Source organism: Ambystoma mexicanum, chromosome 2q (assembly GCF_040938575.1).
Source record: "Ambystoma mexicanum isolate Mex_15411 chromosome 2q, UKY_AmexF1_1, whole genome shotgun sequence".
Lineage (NCBI taxonomy): Eukaryota > Metazoa > Chordata > Amphibia > Caudata > Ambystomatidae > Ambystoma > Ambystoma mexicanum.
Window position 1 is genome coordinate 238838693 of NC_090924.1, and position 19645 is coordinate 238858337.

The window sequence follows — 19645 nt, forward strand, 5'->3', positions numbered from 1 at the left end:
CAACGAAGAGCAAGATATCCTCTTCACTACGGATGTCGTAAGTCTATACACAAACATCACTCACAAGGGCGGATTAGAAGCCATGGAATGGTTGCTTTTAAAACCTGATACAGATTGTAAAGCAGACAAGATTTTTATTCTGAAGTTGCTGAAAATTGTACTACAGAACAACTTTTTCATGTTCGATGACAAATATTATGTACAAACATCTGGAACATCTATGGGGGCCACAATGGCCCCAATCCATTCCAACACCTACATGGTTTATTTGGAAGAAATAAACATCTTTAATGATGAAAGATGGACAAAGCATTTGAAATGCATGTACCGGTTTATTGATGACATATTCGGAATCTGGAAAGCATACCATTCAGTCAATTTTTAAGATACAGACGTATTATCTTGGAAGAAGAGGAATACAACAAGAAAACGGAAGATCTAAAAAGTAAATTTGAAAAAAGAGGATATCAGCCAATAAACATAAGCACAAGTGCTGAAAAAGTGACTAAGATAAGCAGAATAGATGCATTAAAACCCAAAAGCAAGGAAGGAGAAGAGAAGCTGGTATATGTAACCACTTTTTCTCAACGGAGTCCCAAAATTAAGAAGATTATTTAAAAAAATTGGACCACTCTGACTCTCGATCCTATGATGAAAAGACTCTTCACTGAACCCCCACTTTTTGCCTATAACAAAAGAAAATCCATCAAAGAACACTATATCAAAGCAGACTTTGCAGCTGAAAGACAATCTCAGGACAATTACAAAGGAACGACACCCTGTTACAACTGCAATAACTGCAACAACTTAATAAAGGGAAGCAGCATCACCCATCCACACAAAGGGTACAAGATTAACCTTCGCCATTCTTCCACATGTGACTCTAAGAACGTAATATACGGAATAAGATGTCCTTGCGGAATATATCATGCAGGAATGACAACCAGAAAGGTAAAAACAAGATGGTCCGAACACAAGTCAAACATAAGGACAGGTGCAATTAAATCTCCAGTCACACAACACTTCAAAAAAGAGAGACACAACATCGACCAGATAAGATTCAACATTCTGGAACAAGTAAAAGCATCAAGAAGGGGAGGCAACCTCAATAAAATTTTGCTACAAAAAGAATCTTACTGGATAGAAAAACTTAACTCCATGCAGCCAAATGGCATGAATGCAGACTGGGATCTAAGTTGTTTTTTGTAAAGCATCTAACGTCAAAACCTGAAGAGAAGCAGTATGGTGAAAGAAAGTTAAATCAGATTCCCTTTGGAAAATCAAAGCTCAAGATCAAGAGACCATCCAAGTTCCTTATTACAAAAACGGATGTAATACTGCTGAACTAGTACATTACAAGATGGCACACGCAGAGATTAAGCGCTAAGTCACCTCCTCTAACACAGAGAGAAACGACTGAGGAAATCCAACACGGTTACCATAATGACCTGAATAACGCAGGACGTGAGGTTCGAGGGAGGAAGAATCAGTTTGCGGAACTCCGAACTCAGAAAATGGGAACACTCTGCGCCATGAACTCCAAACGAACAGGGGAAGAAGGACGGCATGCGTAGTAGAGAGAAGTGATGAGAAGAATGAGCGGGATGCGACGCTACAGAAACCCATAGAAAAAAACACCAAGGTACTTTCTAAGCAAACAGAGTATACATACATGATTTCAACTTGTGTAAACAGTAGATTAGCTATGAACACAATTTTGACACAAAATCGATCACGTTGCAGGGAGAAAACATCCAAAACAACAGCTACAGGAAGCATTCAACCACAATATCTTCCTTGGACGGAGACACCCCATAAAGCTCAAGGCTTTTTGCCACAGCTCTCGGCAGAGGTGAGCATTACAACTGCAAGACTGTAAAACATAAAACAGGAGGAGATTATGTCAGAGAATGAAGGTTTTCGTACTGGGGCACAGCGCTATACAAGTAGCGACCATTCCCAGTACAAAACCCACAATGTCATAAAGGGTAGATCACAAAAAAACTTTTACCACCTATTTACTTACAGATTGAGCAAAACAAAAAACGTTCCATCTGAAGCATTGTAGTAGGCATAGGCCCAACAAGATATCTTTACAGGAGTAACTTTCAAGCAACAAGAGAAGATCTTCACAGTCATTGGTATCCAGGTCAGAGAAAAAGTTACAAATAAACTTTCCTTTCATAAAATGTACTGTTTAAAGCAATATCTGAAATACGATGAGTAACAATACTGATAAGAACATTTGTTTATCTAATTTGCAGAAAATCATTCACTGAAAAAGACACTTGTCCACACCTGATGAAGGGCATTAATTGCCAGAAACGCGTTGTGCATTAGAGAGTCATACCAACAAGAAGGCAATCTGCCTGAAGTTGCATAATGAGCTCCGAAACATAAGGACTAGTGCTGTTTGAAAAATAGGAAATTAACTCTTTTCAGAACAGATTTTATAACCAAAAAGGAAATTATTTATGTGTTTTTTTGTATTTGAATTAAGTATCACGAAGCATGAGGTAATGCTCCATCTTGAAATTGTTATGTTTATGCCTTGTTTCTCTGTAACAACCGAAAGTCAAATTAATTGATGAGAATTTGCAGGTTTCTTTTTATTTTTATTCTAAAATGATTAAACAAACATATGCTAAAACAGAACTGTGATAAAATATCATTTTGCATTGTTTAATGCCCAAAAGTGTGCACGGTGCGATGGTCATTTTTGTTTTAAAGTGAGCCCAAAAACCCTATGTGAATGGCCCTGTGCCTGGAAGGTAATCTGATAAGAGGCCAGATGCTGGTGAACAACACAAAGTGATGTGGACTCCGCATTCCAGTTAGAAGAAAATTCTTACCACAATGTTTAGAATCTTTTGCCAATAAATTAGATAAGCAGGAACTCTTGTCTAAACTCCAGTAGCGTAATTGAGATGAGTGGATAATAATGCAATGTTTACTTGCACAGATTTGGGGAAAGAAAAGAAAGAAATGATGAGCTACATTTCTTTGAGGTGAGAAGGGAGGCTTTGCCTACTGCATTAATGTGGGAGGCTAAGGATAATTTACCATCACAGGTAGTGCTCATGCTTTTTTATTCGGAGAAGGAATAAGTGTGACACCAAATTCTATTGACCTGGTAAAACTCTTCGGTTTGAGAGATGTATTACCACTAGGCCTCGGGAAAAGTTTGAGGATACCTTCTCATACTTTGGGTGGTTTGGGGTCCCACAAACCTTCAAACAGTTTCACAAAATCGAATGGAAAAGTTTGCGGTTCACCCATGGTTGAACAATGAGGAACCTGGGAGGGAGGGAAGGCGGTGGACATCCCCCTGTAGGGGCCCATAATATGTGCCACTGGCCTACAGAGGCCTTAGAGACCCCGCTAGGGGAATGGGCCCCTTTACACTTTATTTATTTTATCACTGGCATACTTGCAATGGAAATAGAATACACACCCTTTAATCAGTGCTTTAGGAAAAGAGTGCATATGGATGATTTTAGGGGGAAGGTTTGCCTTGGATCACGGATCACTCTCCATAGCGGACCCACAAATATTCGCAGGTCACCTATCGTTCATATCACTAACACTAGAAATATTTGCTTTGAAAAGGGGATTGCACGGCACTCGTTACCACAGATAAGCATTTCTGTTTTTATCATTGTTACACTCAAAGTTGCTGAAGATAACCCAGTGCTCTACTTCCAATGGGTATTTTCCTGTGCGTTCAGTACTGGGAAGAGCAAAGCTGTCATTTTAATTATTTAGTATAATTTGGGTGTCATCGGCGTGATTATAACTGTCATTCTGAAGGATGAGATTAGAGAGTAAGGGATGTGAGAGAAAGGAATGATAATAATGGTGCCAGAATTCAGCCTAAAGGCATCTCTTTCAATTATCCTTGGCAAAGCACTTGATTGCCCTGAGGGTCTTCTTGGCACTAGAGACAAGTTATGATGCATTAAACAATTCAAAAAGCAAATCAAAAAGTCTGAACAAATAATAATGATGCAAGGGTTCCCTTGCCAATGAAAATAAATATACCTATTTAAAATAACATGAAATGATTTGTACTGATTATAACATGGAGACTCTTGGGTATCACTTCTTTGAGAGGTCTTCTCTGCTGACTTATCGTCCATCAACCTCCCTTTCATGCTACTCACTGACTATGTAAACTTCATCGAGGGAGGCTATCTCTCTTCTCTCGTGACAGTATTAACGTATGCCGGCACGTTACTGCACTGGCCAACCACGAGTTTGCTGATGAGGTGGCGGAATGACCTCCAGTTAAGAGCTGCAGGTCATTCTAACACCTTACCAGAAAAATCATTGATATTCGCAGCACATGTCCAGAGAAATTCCTCATGGAATCCAATGGGATTCCATTGAATGGGGATTGACACCGTCACCCAGCACTCATAATCCAATAGACATTCCACCGGACCGAGTGCCGATAATACAGTTTGCCGGTATTATGGCAGATTTAACACGAGAATACCAGCAAACGTTGAATGAGCCCCAATGTCATCCTTTCACTCCTAAAACTAGATTTGGCTTTAAAGTTTCCAGTGCCTGAGCTATGACTTCCATTCCCAGTATGCTTCTACATGTAACAGTACTGGAAAATCAGGCTGGAGGTCAGTTCAGGGAGGGTAATGTGGGGATTTAGGGCTCCCCTTCACCGGCTGCTAGATGGGGATTAATCTGGGTCTCAAACAGTTTCAGTGTTGGAATGGCTTTGATGGCTGGGGGAAGAGCATTTCAGTGCAGTGGGTAAGTAAAAAGGAGTAGAAGTGGGGTACAGATGTGTGTGCGTGCGTGCAGGCGTGTGTGTGTGTCAGTATTTGTGATGACCTGGGAGAGTTTGAGATCATGATCAAAGGAAACCTCAAGGTTGTCAGCCGTGGGTGGAGTGAGGAAGTGAGGAGAGAAAGAGAGAGGAATTGTGAGAGTGTGTTTAACATTAGAGGCAGGGAGAAAGATGACTGCTATCTTGGAGAAGTTTAACAGCATGTAGTGTAGGTGCAGTCAGTGTCAGATTGCAGTGAGACCACTGGTGATGTATTCAGAGATCAGTTTTGGGGGTACAAATCTGGGCAGCATCAGAAGTCGAAGAATGAGATGAGTTTACCCTTGGAAGGAGGTCCACGTCCGAAACATGGAGTAAGATGATTTGGAGATCTAGTAGACGAAGAATGAGCCATCAGAGAGATAAGAGGCAACCCTTTGAGTACAGTCTCTTTGAAGCCAAGGGATAAGAGTGCAAGAAGGATTGTGGGAACATCCAGAATGTCGGAGGCTTCAATGGGATCAAGAAGGATGAGGGTAGAGGAGAGGAGAGAGTAATGGCCAGGGGCTAGGAATTTGGAGACGTGGGAGGGAGAGGTTTCGGTGGAGCGTTTACTCTGAAATCCTGATTGGAAGAAGTTGCAGATTGTATAATCCACAAAGTAGTCATCAGTGTTGAGAATTTTGATCTGGTAGGGTATAAGAAAGACAGGTCTGTAGAATGAGGGATTGTTAGGGTCTGTAGTTGGTTTCTTTAGTGTGGGAAAGACCATGAAATTCTTTTTTGAGCTCTCTGGAAAATGCCAGATGAGAAAGAGAAGATCAAAAGAGGAAAAGTAGGAGAGGTTGTAACAGGAGATGATAGGTGTAAACGTTTGGTCATCTGAGGTGCAAAGAGATCAATATTAGCACAGGATGAGTTGGCTAAGTGAAGGGTGGCTATGAGTTTGGTGGGAGACGTGGGAAAGAATTGGGAAAGTGAAGAGTGGATAAAGGTGATTGGGTGGAGAGAAAGAAGAATTGTTGGGAGAGATAGAAGGGTAGACATGGTGTCCCATATTTTGGTGATTTTGGAGGAGAAGTAGGAGGCAAAAGCGAGAGGAAGTTATGGAATGGGTTTTTGGGAGGAGCACAGGCTGTAATCTCATGGACAGCTGCTGATGTATAAATCAGATGCACAGTTCCTTTGGGTCAGGTAGCCGCAGGAATAAATCTTTGTTCTACGGAGCTGCAGGAGACCCACTCGAAACAGAGTGACCACGAAAATGAAACAAGCCACGCCCTCCCTCAGGATTCAACAAGCTTTACATATATATATATATATATATATATATATATATATATATATTTTTTTTTTTATTTAAGCTTCGATTGGTTTAAAAGAAAACCTTTGATGCTACAACGTCAAATTACACAATCCATTCTCAACACATCGTAAAAATGCATAACATAAACATATAAAGGCCCAAGCTGCATCAATCTAAAAAACAAAGTTTTAGTCCCCTTTACCATGGTTAGTCCGAATTTATGTCTGACACGTCTGTTTCCATTCTTTCCAATAGTTTGAAAATTGTTTTCACCATGTTTAACAGTGCAGTGTCAAGGACACTCCCCCCCACCTCAAGGTCTGCCACCACTCATCCAATGTTCTTATCGTTGTTTCTTCGAGGGATTTCTATGATTTTGTATTAAGCTTTATATCTTTCATTGCCATGTAGGTTTTAATACACAGCCAGTGGACATTTCTGTGATCTCATCAAAGGAGAACTCATCAACTCAATTTACTGAATTGTGTGTTCTATTCAGACCCTGGTACCTCAGGCACAATACCAAGTTAGTAGATAGATGAAATGGTAGCTGGGCACCGAAAGTAAATCAATGGTCTTCAAACATATTCTTACAAACTACCAAAGCGAGGAGGCGTTATCAGCTATGTGTCTTCCTTAGGTGTAAGCAGTCTACATTCTGATAGTACAAATGAGGAAGAATATAACACCATGCTGAGAATACATTTTTGTATTTTCTCTTCACTTTAATATACGTCAGTTCAAGATGGAGTCCAACTCAGCTGGGCATTGTGCTTTTATGACAAATCCCTAAGTACCTGCATTGCATCATACTTGGAATTCTGTTTTTCCCTCACTCTAGCAAGGGTGTGAGGATTTGGAAGAGTTAAGTGCAGCAGGAAGGGAAAAGTCTTTGTGGGTGGTGTGAAGACTTGGTGAGTTATCTGTGCACCAGTGGCATAGATGAAGGTGCATGGTTGTCCTTAGCTGTTGCTAAAATGCAGAAATCCATCCACGGCTGAGGGCGGGGTGGGATGGGGTGAAGGAACAGGTAGGATAGTGACAGAAATGGGGGTAGCCATTGCAGTGTTTAACTCAACAAAGATGTGTTTGAGCACTTTGGGGAGTGTAATCTTGGAGGGAGGTCTTCACTTGAACTAGAAAGGAGATACTCGATTCGGCCTAGAGTGGAGGGGGATGGAGATGGTGAATTGTATGAGTAGGTGGTCAGATGAAGAGGGGTCAATCAAAAGAGTTGAGTAGTTAATGAGAAAACCAGAAAAAGAGTCCTAGAGCATTGCCTTGGGTATAAGTAGGAAGGTTTTGTAGGTTGACTGGAGAGTGGGCAGTGAGAGCAGGGTGCACGTGCACCTGTCTTTAATTGAGCTTGCAATCGTGATGGCAGGCTGCAGAATTGGGGCTTGCCTATTGGCTGTCTGCTTTGGGCTCACAGGTGCATGTTTCAAGATTAGAGCTGTGGCTTAGGACATCAAGGATGTAATATTGCAAAATCTAGCATTGAGTTGCATGGTAGGAGCTAGCATTTCTGGAGGTAGCTGGGATCTAGCCGGTGATTTATCATAGCATTGTTTGTGTTCCAAGCTAAGACATCAGTCATTTTAAGGTATTGCTTCCTTCCATGATTGGGGGTTGGTAATTATCCTTACTCCCTGGAATCCTCGCTAAAGCGAATCAATGCATCTGAGCATCCATGCCTTTTAAAAATAGGGCTGTAATTAGAGTTCTCCCAGGTGAGAATGTTTTAGTCTTTCAGGCTTATATTCATTGCTTTCATAAACCAGAAGCTTTAGGTGGTTCTCTGTTAGTTCTGGACTTGAAAATATTCAACTGATGGATTCCATCAGTCCATTCCAAAATGTAAACTCTGCAGCAGGTCACAGCACTGATCAGACCCGGGGAGTACAGGACTTCAATCAATCTTCAGGATGGAGACCATTACATTCATATAGAACGGAATTGGAAGCAATGCAATTCAATGATAGTTGGGAGCCACCATGATGGTTACTAACTTCCTTCCTGTCATGTGGTTCAGAAGCTTTGTATAATGAGCCTCTCACACAATGGGAAACTAGTTGAAGCTCCTTGTATTCCTAGTCCCCATCACTACCCTCTCTGCTAATGCTTTGTTTGTTACTTGGTCATTGGTGCATAATACCCATAAGGTTCTCTTTAAACATGCATAAAATGAGCCAAAGGATAGAAGCAAAAGAAATGGATAAAGAAAAATGAAATATGGGAATTGATAAGTTTCTTAGCAATAAATACAGAAAGAAAGAATAAAATGTTTTTTTTAAAGTGTTAATTGAGAAAAAACTAGGGAAATGAAAACATAAATATGATGTTCATGATCGATTCATAGCTACATTTTTGAAGGAATATATTATTACTTTGTCCAAAGCATGTTGCAAGCGACTTCTGAGTGTCATGAGCTAATAAAGTCTGCGGTCTTGTCCTTCTTTATGGTCACATAAACCTTCATTGACCAATAATATTTTTGCGATTTAAAGTTAGTGATACTTTTTTCCCTAACATATTTAAATGTAAAATTAAAAGGAGGGCATGAGATGCTGTCGAGCAGCATAATGAAGGTGGGTCAGTGGGTAGACAGCATTGGAAGCCAGGCATTACAGTATATATTGAATCTAAGTCTGTACAGAGACGTTTTTCTTGCATGAGATACGTGATTGTGAAGAATTGACTTCTGCCCGGCAGAAGTACAAGAATGAGGAGAGACTAAATCGTCTACTCAGCCCTCACACTTCTACAAAACAAGAGCAAACCCAATCATGAAGGTAAAACAGGCACAGTTAAGAGATATATCGCCTTCACCTTTTGTTGGAACGTGGGCCAAGGGAAGGCTATACTCTCAAAAAGGTTGAATGTGATGCAGTATCAACCCAAACAGCAAAGCATAACAGTACAAGCTAAAGGGAATGTCTAATTAAGGTTTTATAAAGTATATGCATTATAATAAAACACACCATCTGCAAAATAACTAAATAGAAAAACAGTATACAAAACCCATGTACAAAGAACAGAGAAAATGTAAAGGTAGAAAGACGCCGCACTGTGGATAGTGAAACAGGGGGAGAAATGCAATAATCACAATGATTTTAAAAGGATATATTCTGGTGTGAAAATGGATGAATGGTAACCTACCCAGTCTCTAGGCCCCAATGATGGATCAAGGAGGTAGTACATTTTGCTGGTTTGAGCAGTTCGACAACGGTGAATCAGGCTCCAAGTTGCTATTCGTGTGGTCAGAAGAGGCTTGAATGCAGCAGTCACTTGATCCAGATGGGGAGTAATGTCGAGCAGGGGATGAGCTGAAATGCGTTGCCCTTGAAGAAGGGTGGATTGTGAGGGCCACCAAGGTCCATTCGGGAATCGCTTCGACTGCGAAGATGCTGGTGACTAGATGTGCTGTTCTATGCGGTCAGTTCAATGAAGATCTCATGCAAGGGTGGCTTGTGAGGACCACCAGGGTCGGTTCGACAGTTGGTTCAACAGGGAACACTGGATGCGCAGTTCAAGTCGGGTGTTTCGATGCAGTTTTCAATGGTTACTGTTCATTGAGCCCGCCAGGGTCGGTCCAACTGGTGATGTAGATCGGCAGCGAAGATGCTGATGGTTCAAAAGGTGGTTTGAATGTGATGGATGCAGGAGTGCACTTCAAGTTCAAGCCAAGGTGGAGTCACAGCTTGAAGATCAGTCAAGTGAGAAGGCAGCTCTGGAGGGTTTACTGGTTCGAATTGGGTCAGTTCAGCAGGATGAAGCACTGGATTCTTGAATCTCTTTGCACTCAAGTGCAGTGAGCCCCACTCTGGGGTCTCAGGGACAAGTGTGCTCCTTGTTCTCTGGCTCCTAATGCAAGGAAGCCTGGTGCACACTTTTCTCAGGAGAACTTCACCATGAGGTCCTGGGCAGCAGTATGACTGGCAGAGATGCAGGTCTTTTTCCAGCAGCAGGTCACCCCAAATGTGCTCTGAAGATGGGCGGGGAACAGAGCTCACCTCTGCTTTGTACCCTCAGTCTTCACCTCACTGGCAGAGGCTTTAGAAAGTCAACTCTCCCAACCGAGGTCCAAGAATTCCTCCTCAGGTATTTGTTTGAGACTGAATCAAAGAAGGAGTGGAAACTCCTTCTTTTAAAAGCAAATGTCCACGGGTGATTGGACTAAAGGAAGCCTGCTTTAAGGGATCCATTCTGTGTGCTTGAGACAAGTGGACTTTGCCTTCTGACCATACACCCAAAGTGCTTTGTGCTAAAAGAAGTTGAGGGGACAGGAAGGAAAGATTGAGATAGAGCAAAACTAGATGGTGGAATGTTTCTCCCACTCTGCTGATCACCCTCTGTCTACCCTAACTGTGCCCCCTTCCTTTGTCAATAGCATCACAGGCCCTTTTGGTATGCTGTTCCCTGGTGTGAGGCTAGCCCTTTTTGGTTAGGTATGTACGTTGATGCCTGTTTCCCAGGACAACACCTGCTGGGAAGCTGTCCTGCTGGTGAGAGGTTTTACCAGACCTCACAAAGGATCAAAGGAGAGGCCCAGCCATTCAGTCTCCTGCCCTGCAAGCTGATAGGGCCTGGCTGTCTTACAAGAGTACACATACCTCTTCCACAGCTGAGCTGAGCTCACAGAGCTGACACATGAATGATATCAAGTTGATGTGACTTTCTAATGTATGGGAGATACTTGCCACCATACCTTAAACTCAGGTATATATTTAAAGCTTACAACTGCCACCATGCTAGTTAATCTCATAGTTATGTGGTTTTGAGGAAAGGGGTGCATGTGTTAAAGGCAGCCCCTGCACTGCAATGGCTTGGCTGTCACTGCAGCTGTCAGAGGGTACCTATGCCCACTGAGCCTGTTCTGTTCTACTGGGGAGCAGGTCCTGCAGATCAGGATACTGATTCATCTGTACAGAGGTGGGACCTATGCTTTTGGTGTGGAGTTTGTGGAGAGGGGGGTGTGGTCAGTAAACCACTCTCTCTGGGAGAGAATTACTCATTTTATTTTAAATAAAAATCAGAACAGATCAGGCTTCCACACACTAGCCAGATGGCAATGCTTCACAGTGAAAACAATCACCAGAGGAGCTGTGAGCTTGATAACAGAAAGCTCAAAACAGGTTCAAAGGCTAAGGGACATATGACATCAGATCCTTTGTAAAAGATGATATAAATCGCTTGCAGAAGAAAGTCTTAATAGAAACAGAAAACCTCTCAATCATTGGATTTCTCTCAGTGGCATTTCTCCCACTTTAAAAAAAGAAGGGGTGATTATGCATAATGTGTCAGAGACATGGAAATAATTTTAACAATCAAAAGCCTACCCGCCACCACAAAATGACAATCTAAGTGGTCCATGTCACATCAACAGTGAGATAACTAGATTGACCTTTTCAACGTTGCTTGAAGGTTAGGTCAATTAAATAATTGCTCCAAGAGTTTCATTATCATAGTTAACATGTAATCATGAGCGCACATTTAGGGAATGAATAATCAAAATACTGAAGACAGGCCATCAATATTCATAATCCCAACTGTACGTCCTTAAATCAAAAACACAAGAAGTTAAAAAAATTCAAACCACAATGACATAAAATGAAGCACAATTTACTCAGCTGTGGACTTAAGTCCAAGCAACAGAATAGCAATTTGTAAATGTACAGAATATCTCACTGCTTCTGCATTGTGTGAATCCAGCATTAATCAAAGCGTTGTGCAAAGTATATCACTAATCCCGAAGGTGTTAAGATTTTTATACAGCTCCAAAATTCCATTAGCAACTGTGATCACCCTGAGCAAAATAATTAAAGGTGTTACATGCTTGGCAACAGAACTAACGATATTATACTGCAACATGTTATGCATGCGTGATAAATAAAGCTAATGGCCGCTGTTTAGTCTCGGCTAATTATACAGTTATCGTCTTCATAAGCCAGTTCAACACACTGGATGTCTTCCATTGTGCAAATGCACTTCAAACCTTCCAGAGAAGTTATGCTTGAGCTATGCATGCAATGTGGGAACGTCCAAGGCACATTGACACACTACTGGGCTCTGAACAGGGCAACTCTCCACAGCAGCCTTCTCATCTGAAAATTAAAATTGTACATAGCATACCTGTGATCAGACTCCACCAACACCACACTGTGTTTTTTCAGGGAGTGGAGTCCTCAATCCACCAAACAGTAACATCCACGTTTTTAGACTGAGCAGAAACATGCAAACTTTATGCACAGAAATTCATTCCATATACATTTGCATCTTGCACATTCACTGGGATATTTCGGAAATCTGCTGAGGTTTCACTATTCAAGTTATGCAAGCCTAATCTCGACACCTAAACCATTGCTGTCACATAACTTGGCAAACATGTGAGGGCCCTTTTTCTCAGAATAAACAATGGCCAAGTAACCAGTTCAAGGAGGCAGTGGGCCTCCTTCCAAGTCTGGCAGTCCGGATATAAGGGTGCCGGTAGAAACGTACCTGAGATTGCCTGCAAGGTCCGTATAATCCGGCAGGTCTGACCTGCTGGCAGTACCAGCCCCTGCAGGCATGGTTTTCAGAGAAGCACTGGCACCATCAGCAATAGTACCAATGCTTCTGTGTCCCAATTCCTGTGGAGTGCCGTACGGAATCCCATGCAGATTTAAAGGTGGTATTAAGATTAATGTATTATCTGCCTGGTTGGGATTGGCCTTGCCTGTTCTCAGTTTATGTTCGTGTTTGAATGAGTGAGGCTCACATATGAGCATAACACATTCAGTCAATAAAATGACACTCTGCATAAGAATGATGTCTGCATGGTCAGTTCATATCTGCTATTGCTATCACAGTGCAGCTGACTGCATCTATGGGCTCTGAAAACTATGATATGTATTTTAGTTAAATCCACAAACGTTATAGTGGGTTTAGAAAAGGCATTTAAAATCCTTCTACCTAAACAACGAGAGTAAAATAAACCATTTAATCTAAGAAGCAACACATTGCACCTCCTCCAAATAGCCATCCCTTGAGATTCAACACTACTGCTGAACCACTAAGAATTGCATTGTGGGTATTCAAATTAGCCAAATAGAATATATACTTGCTTCATGTGAGAACAGTGTCATTGTCTTTGTAGGGCATTACTACGTCATACAGGGTTATATATACACAAGACAGACAGCTCTGAAGAATGCAGACAACCACATATGGCTTTCACCCTCAGTGGGGTTAGCGAAATCAAAATATTTTATTTCCCTTTGAGGGATTTCTGACAAGAGCTAGGAGAATACAACCTTCAGTCTATCTGATGGAGGGAGAATCCAGGCCCCCACACACTCTTCTTACATACACACACACACATCTCACGCCCCCCCCACACACACACTGCAACAGTTGCCTCCAACCAACCAGCAGAAGCCAACCTGCATTTTATTTCGAAGCTGTTTGTGTCGTCTTTAAGTAGAACCAGAGCAACTTAATGCACATACTTAAAGGGAAGACGCCTTACTGTTGACGTACCCAGAGTTGGTCAGTTACACATGCTGAGGGGAGATAGAATGAAGTAAGAAGTGTCTAGAAAAGCATACTGAAAAACGGAGGAAGGAGGGACATAATGTTATGCTGTTTGCTTGTGTTGCACCTTTAATGGCACTCAGGCTCTCTCAAAACACCGAAGATGAAGGAAAGAGGGGACAGAAAAATGTCAGGGTCAATATCTACCTTCATGCCACTTAAAATATAAAAAGGTGCTAGAGTAACAAATATGCATATAGTAACAATGTCATTGAATAAAATGTATAAAAAGTCAGGAGGATTGAGAAGGAGAGAATGTTAGGGATACTTAGTTGAGATGTGCACATCTCGGGAAAGATGAGCCTAGTGGGTTAGGTATAAACGTTAGAGGAGAGGATTTCTTTTGGGATCATTTTAGTTTTAAGTTCATGACTCACTTTAGTAGCTCGGAATTGTACTCCTTCAATCATAGTAGAGATTCACTCTCTTGAGAAACATGTTTCAAGATTCGGGTATGCTGATATATGTTTTGTCTCCATAATACCAGAAGCACCGTCCAATGGTAAGAGGCGTACTCGCCAATGCCAGGTTAGATTATTGTAACACTCTTCTTATCGGGGCTCAAAAATGTCTAATTAAAAGACTATAAGTTGCCCAAAACTCTGCTATCAGGTTGATTTTTTCATTACCCAAAAAGAATCTCCATTGGCTTCCAGTTCAGGAGAGAATTCCGTTTAAAGTACTTTGTTTAGTCTTCAAATGCATCCATATGCTGGCACCAGCCTACCAGACTGCAAATATCCAGGTATACTGTCCTCAACGCCACCTTCGCTCTAAGGATCAATACCTTCTGCAAGCCCCATTGACAAGAACAACCACTTGGGGTGGCAGACGGTTTTCCTCATTTGGTCCCCGGTCCTGGAATTCTCTCCCATTGGAACTCCAGAAGATCAACTCACTGACCATTATCAGGAAACAGTTAAAAACACATCTCTTCCTATAAATTGTCTTAAATAACCTGACAGACCTACGAGGGAGTGCGTTGCACTATCCACTGAACCAGTTATTTAAATTGGCGCCTAAATGCAGTCAATGCGTTGTCCCGTCGGGGTATCCGCCATACAAATGCTCAAACCAAATCAATCAAGACCATGAAACCGTATTCGGTGAGATGACAAGCAGTCTCCTATTTATTTCGGTCCTCTGTTAGAAGGAAAACAAAATTAACCTTTCAAGCCTCTGTGGCTGTGCTGATGGCCCCACCTGTTTCTTTGCAGGTTGAAATTAAGAAGCTTATGTTCAGTTAAATGGCATGCATTCAAGCAGCAATGGTTTGTGGATCACCATTTCCCAGTTCTTAGTGCATACACATATTAAAGTAGACCTTAATAATCCTGCAGAGGATATGTGTTTTCCCTACTCACATTGCATTAAAGCAAAGGTACAAGTACCAACTAAATACTGCTTGTGTGAATCCAGATGACTCTACAAGTGAACCTGTATCCTTGTTCAGTTGCACTCAGATATTTATAATGTGTGTCATCACATTTTCTACTTTCTTTTGCAATCTAATAATGATTGGCCACTTTTTCTCTTCCTGAACATTTTTAAAATGCACTCACCTGTGGATCCTTTTTTTTATTGTGGCAACTGTCTGCATATCGCATATCATGGGTAATCCTGAAAGCATGATTTGTGTTTGCATCATACTGGAGATGTCCAACATAGCGTGGCACTGCAATGTATAACACCATGGCCGGATCTGTGTTAAAGCTGTCAACTCTTTTTGTTCCTAGGAAATTCCTGTTGGTGGCTTGGATAAATGGTTCAAGCTGGAGCCTCGGTCAAGTTCTTCTCGAGTGCAAGGAGACTGTCATCTCATCATCAAGCTAATTACATCACAGGTAAAATACATTCAGGAACCGCGGCAAGTGGCAGCGCCCGATGTTTTTGTCAAGCATGACCCTATCTAAAAACAGTGGGCCTCATTCTGAGGTTGCTGGTATTTCAGTCCAGTGGGTTTATCACATGCTTGCATGTGGTGAAATAGCAGTGTTAATCCCCTTCTTTGGAGTCCATAGGACTCCATGGTGATTTTAGCTGTATTACAGTGACCAGTAATCCCGCTCTGGTAATTCCACCGGTTTTTGGTGGTGAAGTGGAGGATTTCCTTCCATCGAGATACTGGAGATAAATCCTCCATTTCAACTTCAAACTCAGAATTTGGCGTGCATTAAAGATGGCAGTAATTCTGTTACTGCTCAAAACAGTGCGAGACACAGAACTACCACGACTTTTTTACTGCACTGCCAAACTTGCAAGGAGGCTCACTGTCTGTTACAGTGTCTTTTTAACCATTGTAGATGTTCAGGAATTACACTGTACATGTGCTCGAAATCTGTGAGCAATTGCTTTTAATTGTCTTTCTGTGCGCCCTGAGGCCCATGGGCATGTGGCGCCATACACGAAATAAAATAAATACATTAATTAATTAATATTCTGAAAGCAACCAAGGCTGCCGGTGATTGGGACTTGAAACATGTGCACAGATTCAATCATATGTCTTTTGAGCAAATTGAGAGATGGATATGTATATTCTCTGGGACACATGCTTCCTGTAGATCGCAGATGATGGTGGGGAAACCCCCGAAAGATTCTTCCTTTGACAGTGCCATCAGAGATAGAAAATGGAGGTTCGGAAAAGATATTCATAAGATTAAATCTGGGGTTTTCTCCTATGTGGTAATCTCCAATAGCATCAGGAAACTAAAAAATGGATACCGTACCTGGTTAAAAATACATAATAAGCACAGGAAACTGGAAAGATGGCAGAGGAATGGTCTACTTTTTTGGAAAATCGTAATGTATAGAATGCAATAAGGTTATCATGCCCAATAACATTAAACCTACTAACCCCCCCTTTGTGGCTTCTACTGAGGAGCTCCAACACAGAATTGGAGAGTTGAATTATTCCCGGGCTCCGGGTCCTAATGGCTTATCCAATGCTGTTATGAGGAATAACCACCAATTTTGGGCTGGCTTGCTGAAAATCCTATTTGAGAACATTTTGGCAGGCGGGCGTATCCCAGCGTTTGGCAGGCTGCCATTCTCATTCCAGTGTTTAAAAAAGGGAACAGAACCGAGCCTGGGAATTATCGGTTACTGGCCATGCTGTACTGTACTGGTAAAATGTTTGCTTCACTCCTCCTGAAGGAATTACAGAAGTGGGCTGATGGAGCGGGAATCCTAGACCGCTTTCAAAACGGTTTTAGAGTTGGCTACTCCACATCCCATAATCTGTTTATTATGGATTCTCTTAGGAGTAAGGCTCTCTTACACTCTAGCCCTTCGTTGTACGCCTTGTATGTTGATTTCAGGGCGGCTTTTGACTTGGTTAATAGAACCTTACTGTGGAGAAAATTGAGAAGTCTGGCCTGCCCTGACTCTTATGTTATCTAGAGCTTTTACATACTAATACATCGGTACAACTCAGACTGGATAATCGTGGGTCCATTACCAACTCTATCCCACAGCTAAAAGGTGTAAAGCGGGGTTGCGTAACAGCCCCCACACTATACAACCTATTTGTCTCTGACGCCCCTGAGTATCTCCGGGGGATTAACAACTGCCCGCCAAAAATTGGTTCCAGCCACTGCACGATATTGGCATATGCAGACGATCTTGTGATCCTAGATCACACATTTAGTAGGATTCTAAGATCAGCGGAACAACTCTGGCGCTACACTGAGGCCAATGAATTAGTCATCAACCATTGTAAAATGAATCTGCTATTATATACAGCGGGCAGGGTGGCTAGGCCCCGGATGCTTGTGGGAATTATTGAAATTAACTATACGCACTCGTATAAATACCTAGGCGTTGATTTTGATAGCAGGGGAAACTACATCACCTGCATCCAGGCCCGTAAAACTAAAGCTGCACAACTCACAGCGCTAATTCACACATTCACACAGGATCAGAGTGGCTTTTCTATCTGGGCTGCACGCCAATTGTATGTACAATGTTTGGTTCCTATGGTAACGTATGGCCTTGACCCTTTGATTAATATGAATCTGAAGTGGTTGCAGTTAGTCGAAGGCAAGTTCTGGAGGAAAATTCTTGGCCTTCCTCCGTGCATCCCAATGGCTGTGATTAGGCTTGAATTTGGAATTATCTCCCTCAAAGCTACAGTTTTACGAAAGAGAGCTGAATTCTATATTAGAATTAAAAACAAGCCTACCAATTTGCTCCTTATGGCGATTGAGGAAGATGTACGGGCTGGTAGACAACACGATCTAGAAATGCACATGAATACCCTTTTCGAGGAAATAAGCTGGTCTCCAGAGTGGAGACAGGAGAATGAATACCTGTTTCACTGTATGCACAAACGTCTAAATCTCTGGGACTGGCAGAGCAATTTTGCACGTCTAGAAAACCTGAAAAGCTATAAATTCATCTCACATGTGTTGTTTACCTTTAAAAAGGCTCAGCCCTATCTAAATCTCTGCCCTTCTGAATCTTTAAGGTGTTTTGTTCTGCTTTTACGTATCAACCATTTGCCAACTCTGGATTCCAGAGACCCTGAAATGGGCCTATTGGAAACAGAAAGGTATTGCAGAATATGTGCATTACGCACCGAGTCTGAAACCGCCTACATGTTCTTACCCAATGCCGAGCGATGAGTAGAAATCGTGTTAAAAATCCTGGGAAGTTTTTTAACAATCTTGAATATCTAGGGCAGGTAGAATTTTGGTATCAGTGTATTAATTCATTGAATCCTAAATTAGATTTAGCCCCTTTTCAGGTATGGCGTGAAGCCTTAATCGGTTTGAATCGTTGCACCAGGACGGGCCCTGTAACCAGGTAACTCCACTAGGAGGTCAAGAGAAAGCCAGATATGAATGCTTAAACCAAACCAAAATAGGTACTAATCTGTACATACATTTATCAAGCAAGATGCCTGTTTGATTTTCTCTTCCGATATCACTTGTTATTTGCTGCACCTATTCCTACTCCATTTTATTTCCACCTTATATGTATTTGGGGATATGAACTCCATCTTATTTATTTTATTTTTATTTATTTAATTTATTTTTTCCTCTTTCTTTCTCATCTCCTCAAGGAAATTGTTCTATAAAAATTAGAGTTGAAAAGGAGTTTTAGACTTTTGTATAAAAAATGTATGCATATGTATTAGGAAATGTTGAGTTTAGTTTATTATTTAGAATATTTTTATATTGATTCGTTTGATGTTCTCTTTTATTTTTGATATGTGTAAAGTGTTTTACTTATTTATAAAACTGTATCACATTATCTTAAATTATTGACAAATAAATTAGTTAATTAATTCATTGTAGTGGTTTTGTGATTCCATTTCCCTACTGCAGCTCCAGCTTGAATCACTCCTTAACTTTACTTTGACTGGTAAACAGTACCAATTAGTTGTTTGTGCTTTATCAGGTCAATTTTGCTCAACTTTTATGAATCACAGAGTTGAAATTGAAATTGATATTTTATTTCTATTGCTCTCATACACAAGTGTTTCAGAGCGTAACAAGGCAAGGGAAGGGGAACAGAGGAGAAACAAAAACAACAATCTTACTAGGCCGAGTGACATTGAGAAGGTGCAAGTGCAAGGTAGAGGGGGAGAGGGAGAAGTGCATGGAAGGGGGAACAAAAGGAGAGTGCGGAGCAAGGAGGAAAAAAAAACATACATAATAATAAATAACTTAATACAAAGGCAACAAACAGAGGGAGTGCAGCCAGCAAGTGGCAGTACTGGGTTTAAGGCAGCAGGCTGCGTAGGTCTGGTAAGTGCAGGAAGAACGAAACAAAGGGGGTGGGGGCTGTATGGGTACAGATACAGACCCCAGTGCAAGGGGTGGCCGGAGGCAGTGCGTGCGGGTGGCAAGAGGAGCAGGTACCTGGGCCCGGAGGAAAGAGGGTGGCCAGGTGCATGGTGAAGAGGGAGAGTAGAATAAGCAGGGGAGAGGGGGGGCAAAGGCAGAAGCAAAGAGGAAGGTCTTGAGGTGCTTCCG

General features: G+C 41.6%; 1 protein-coding gene across 1 annotated transcript in view; it reads left to right on the forward strand.

Annotated features, from left to right (window-relative positions):
* The window catches only part of BAIAP3 (BAI1 associated protein 3), a 2154334-nt gene that overhangs the window by 1352372 nt on the left and 782317 nt on the right, over positions 1-19645 (forward strand). The window contains exon 12 of the mRNA XM_069647200.1: positions 15404-15511. Within this exon, the coding sequence (XP_069503301.1) occupies positions 15404-15511 (108 nt within the window). The remainder of the gene's footprint in view (positions 1-15403; positions 15512-19645) is intronic.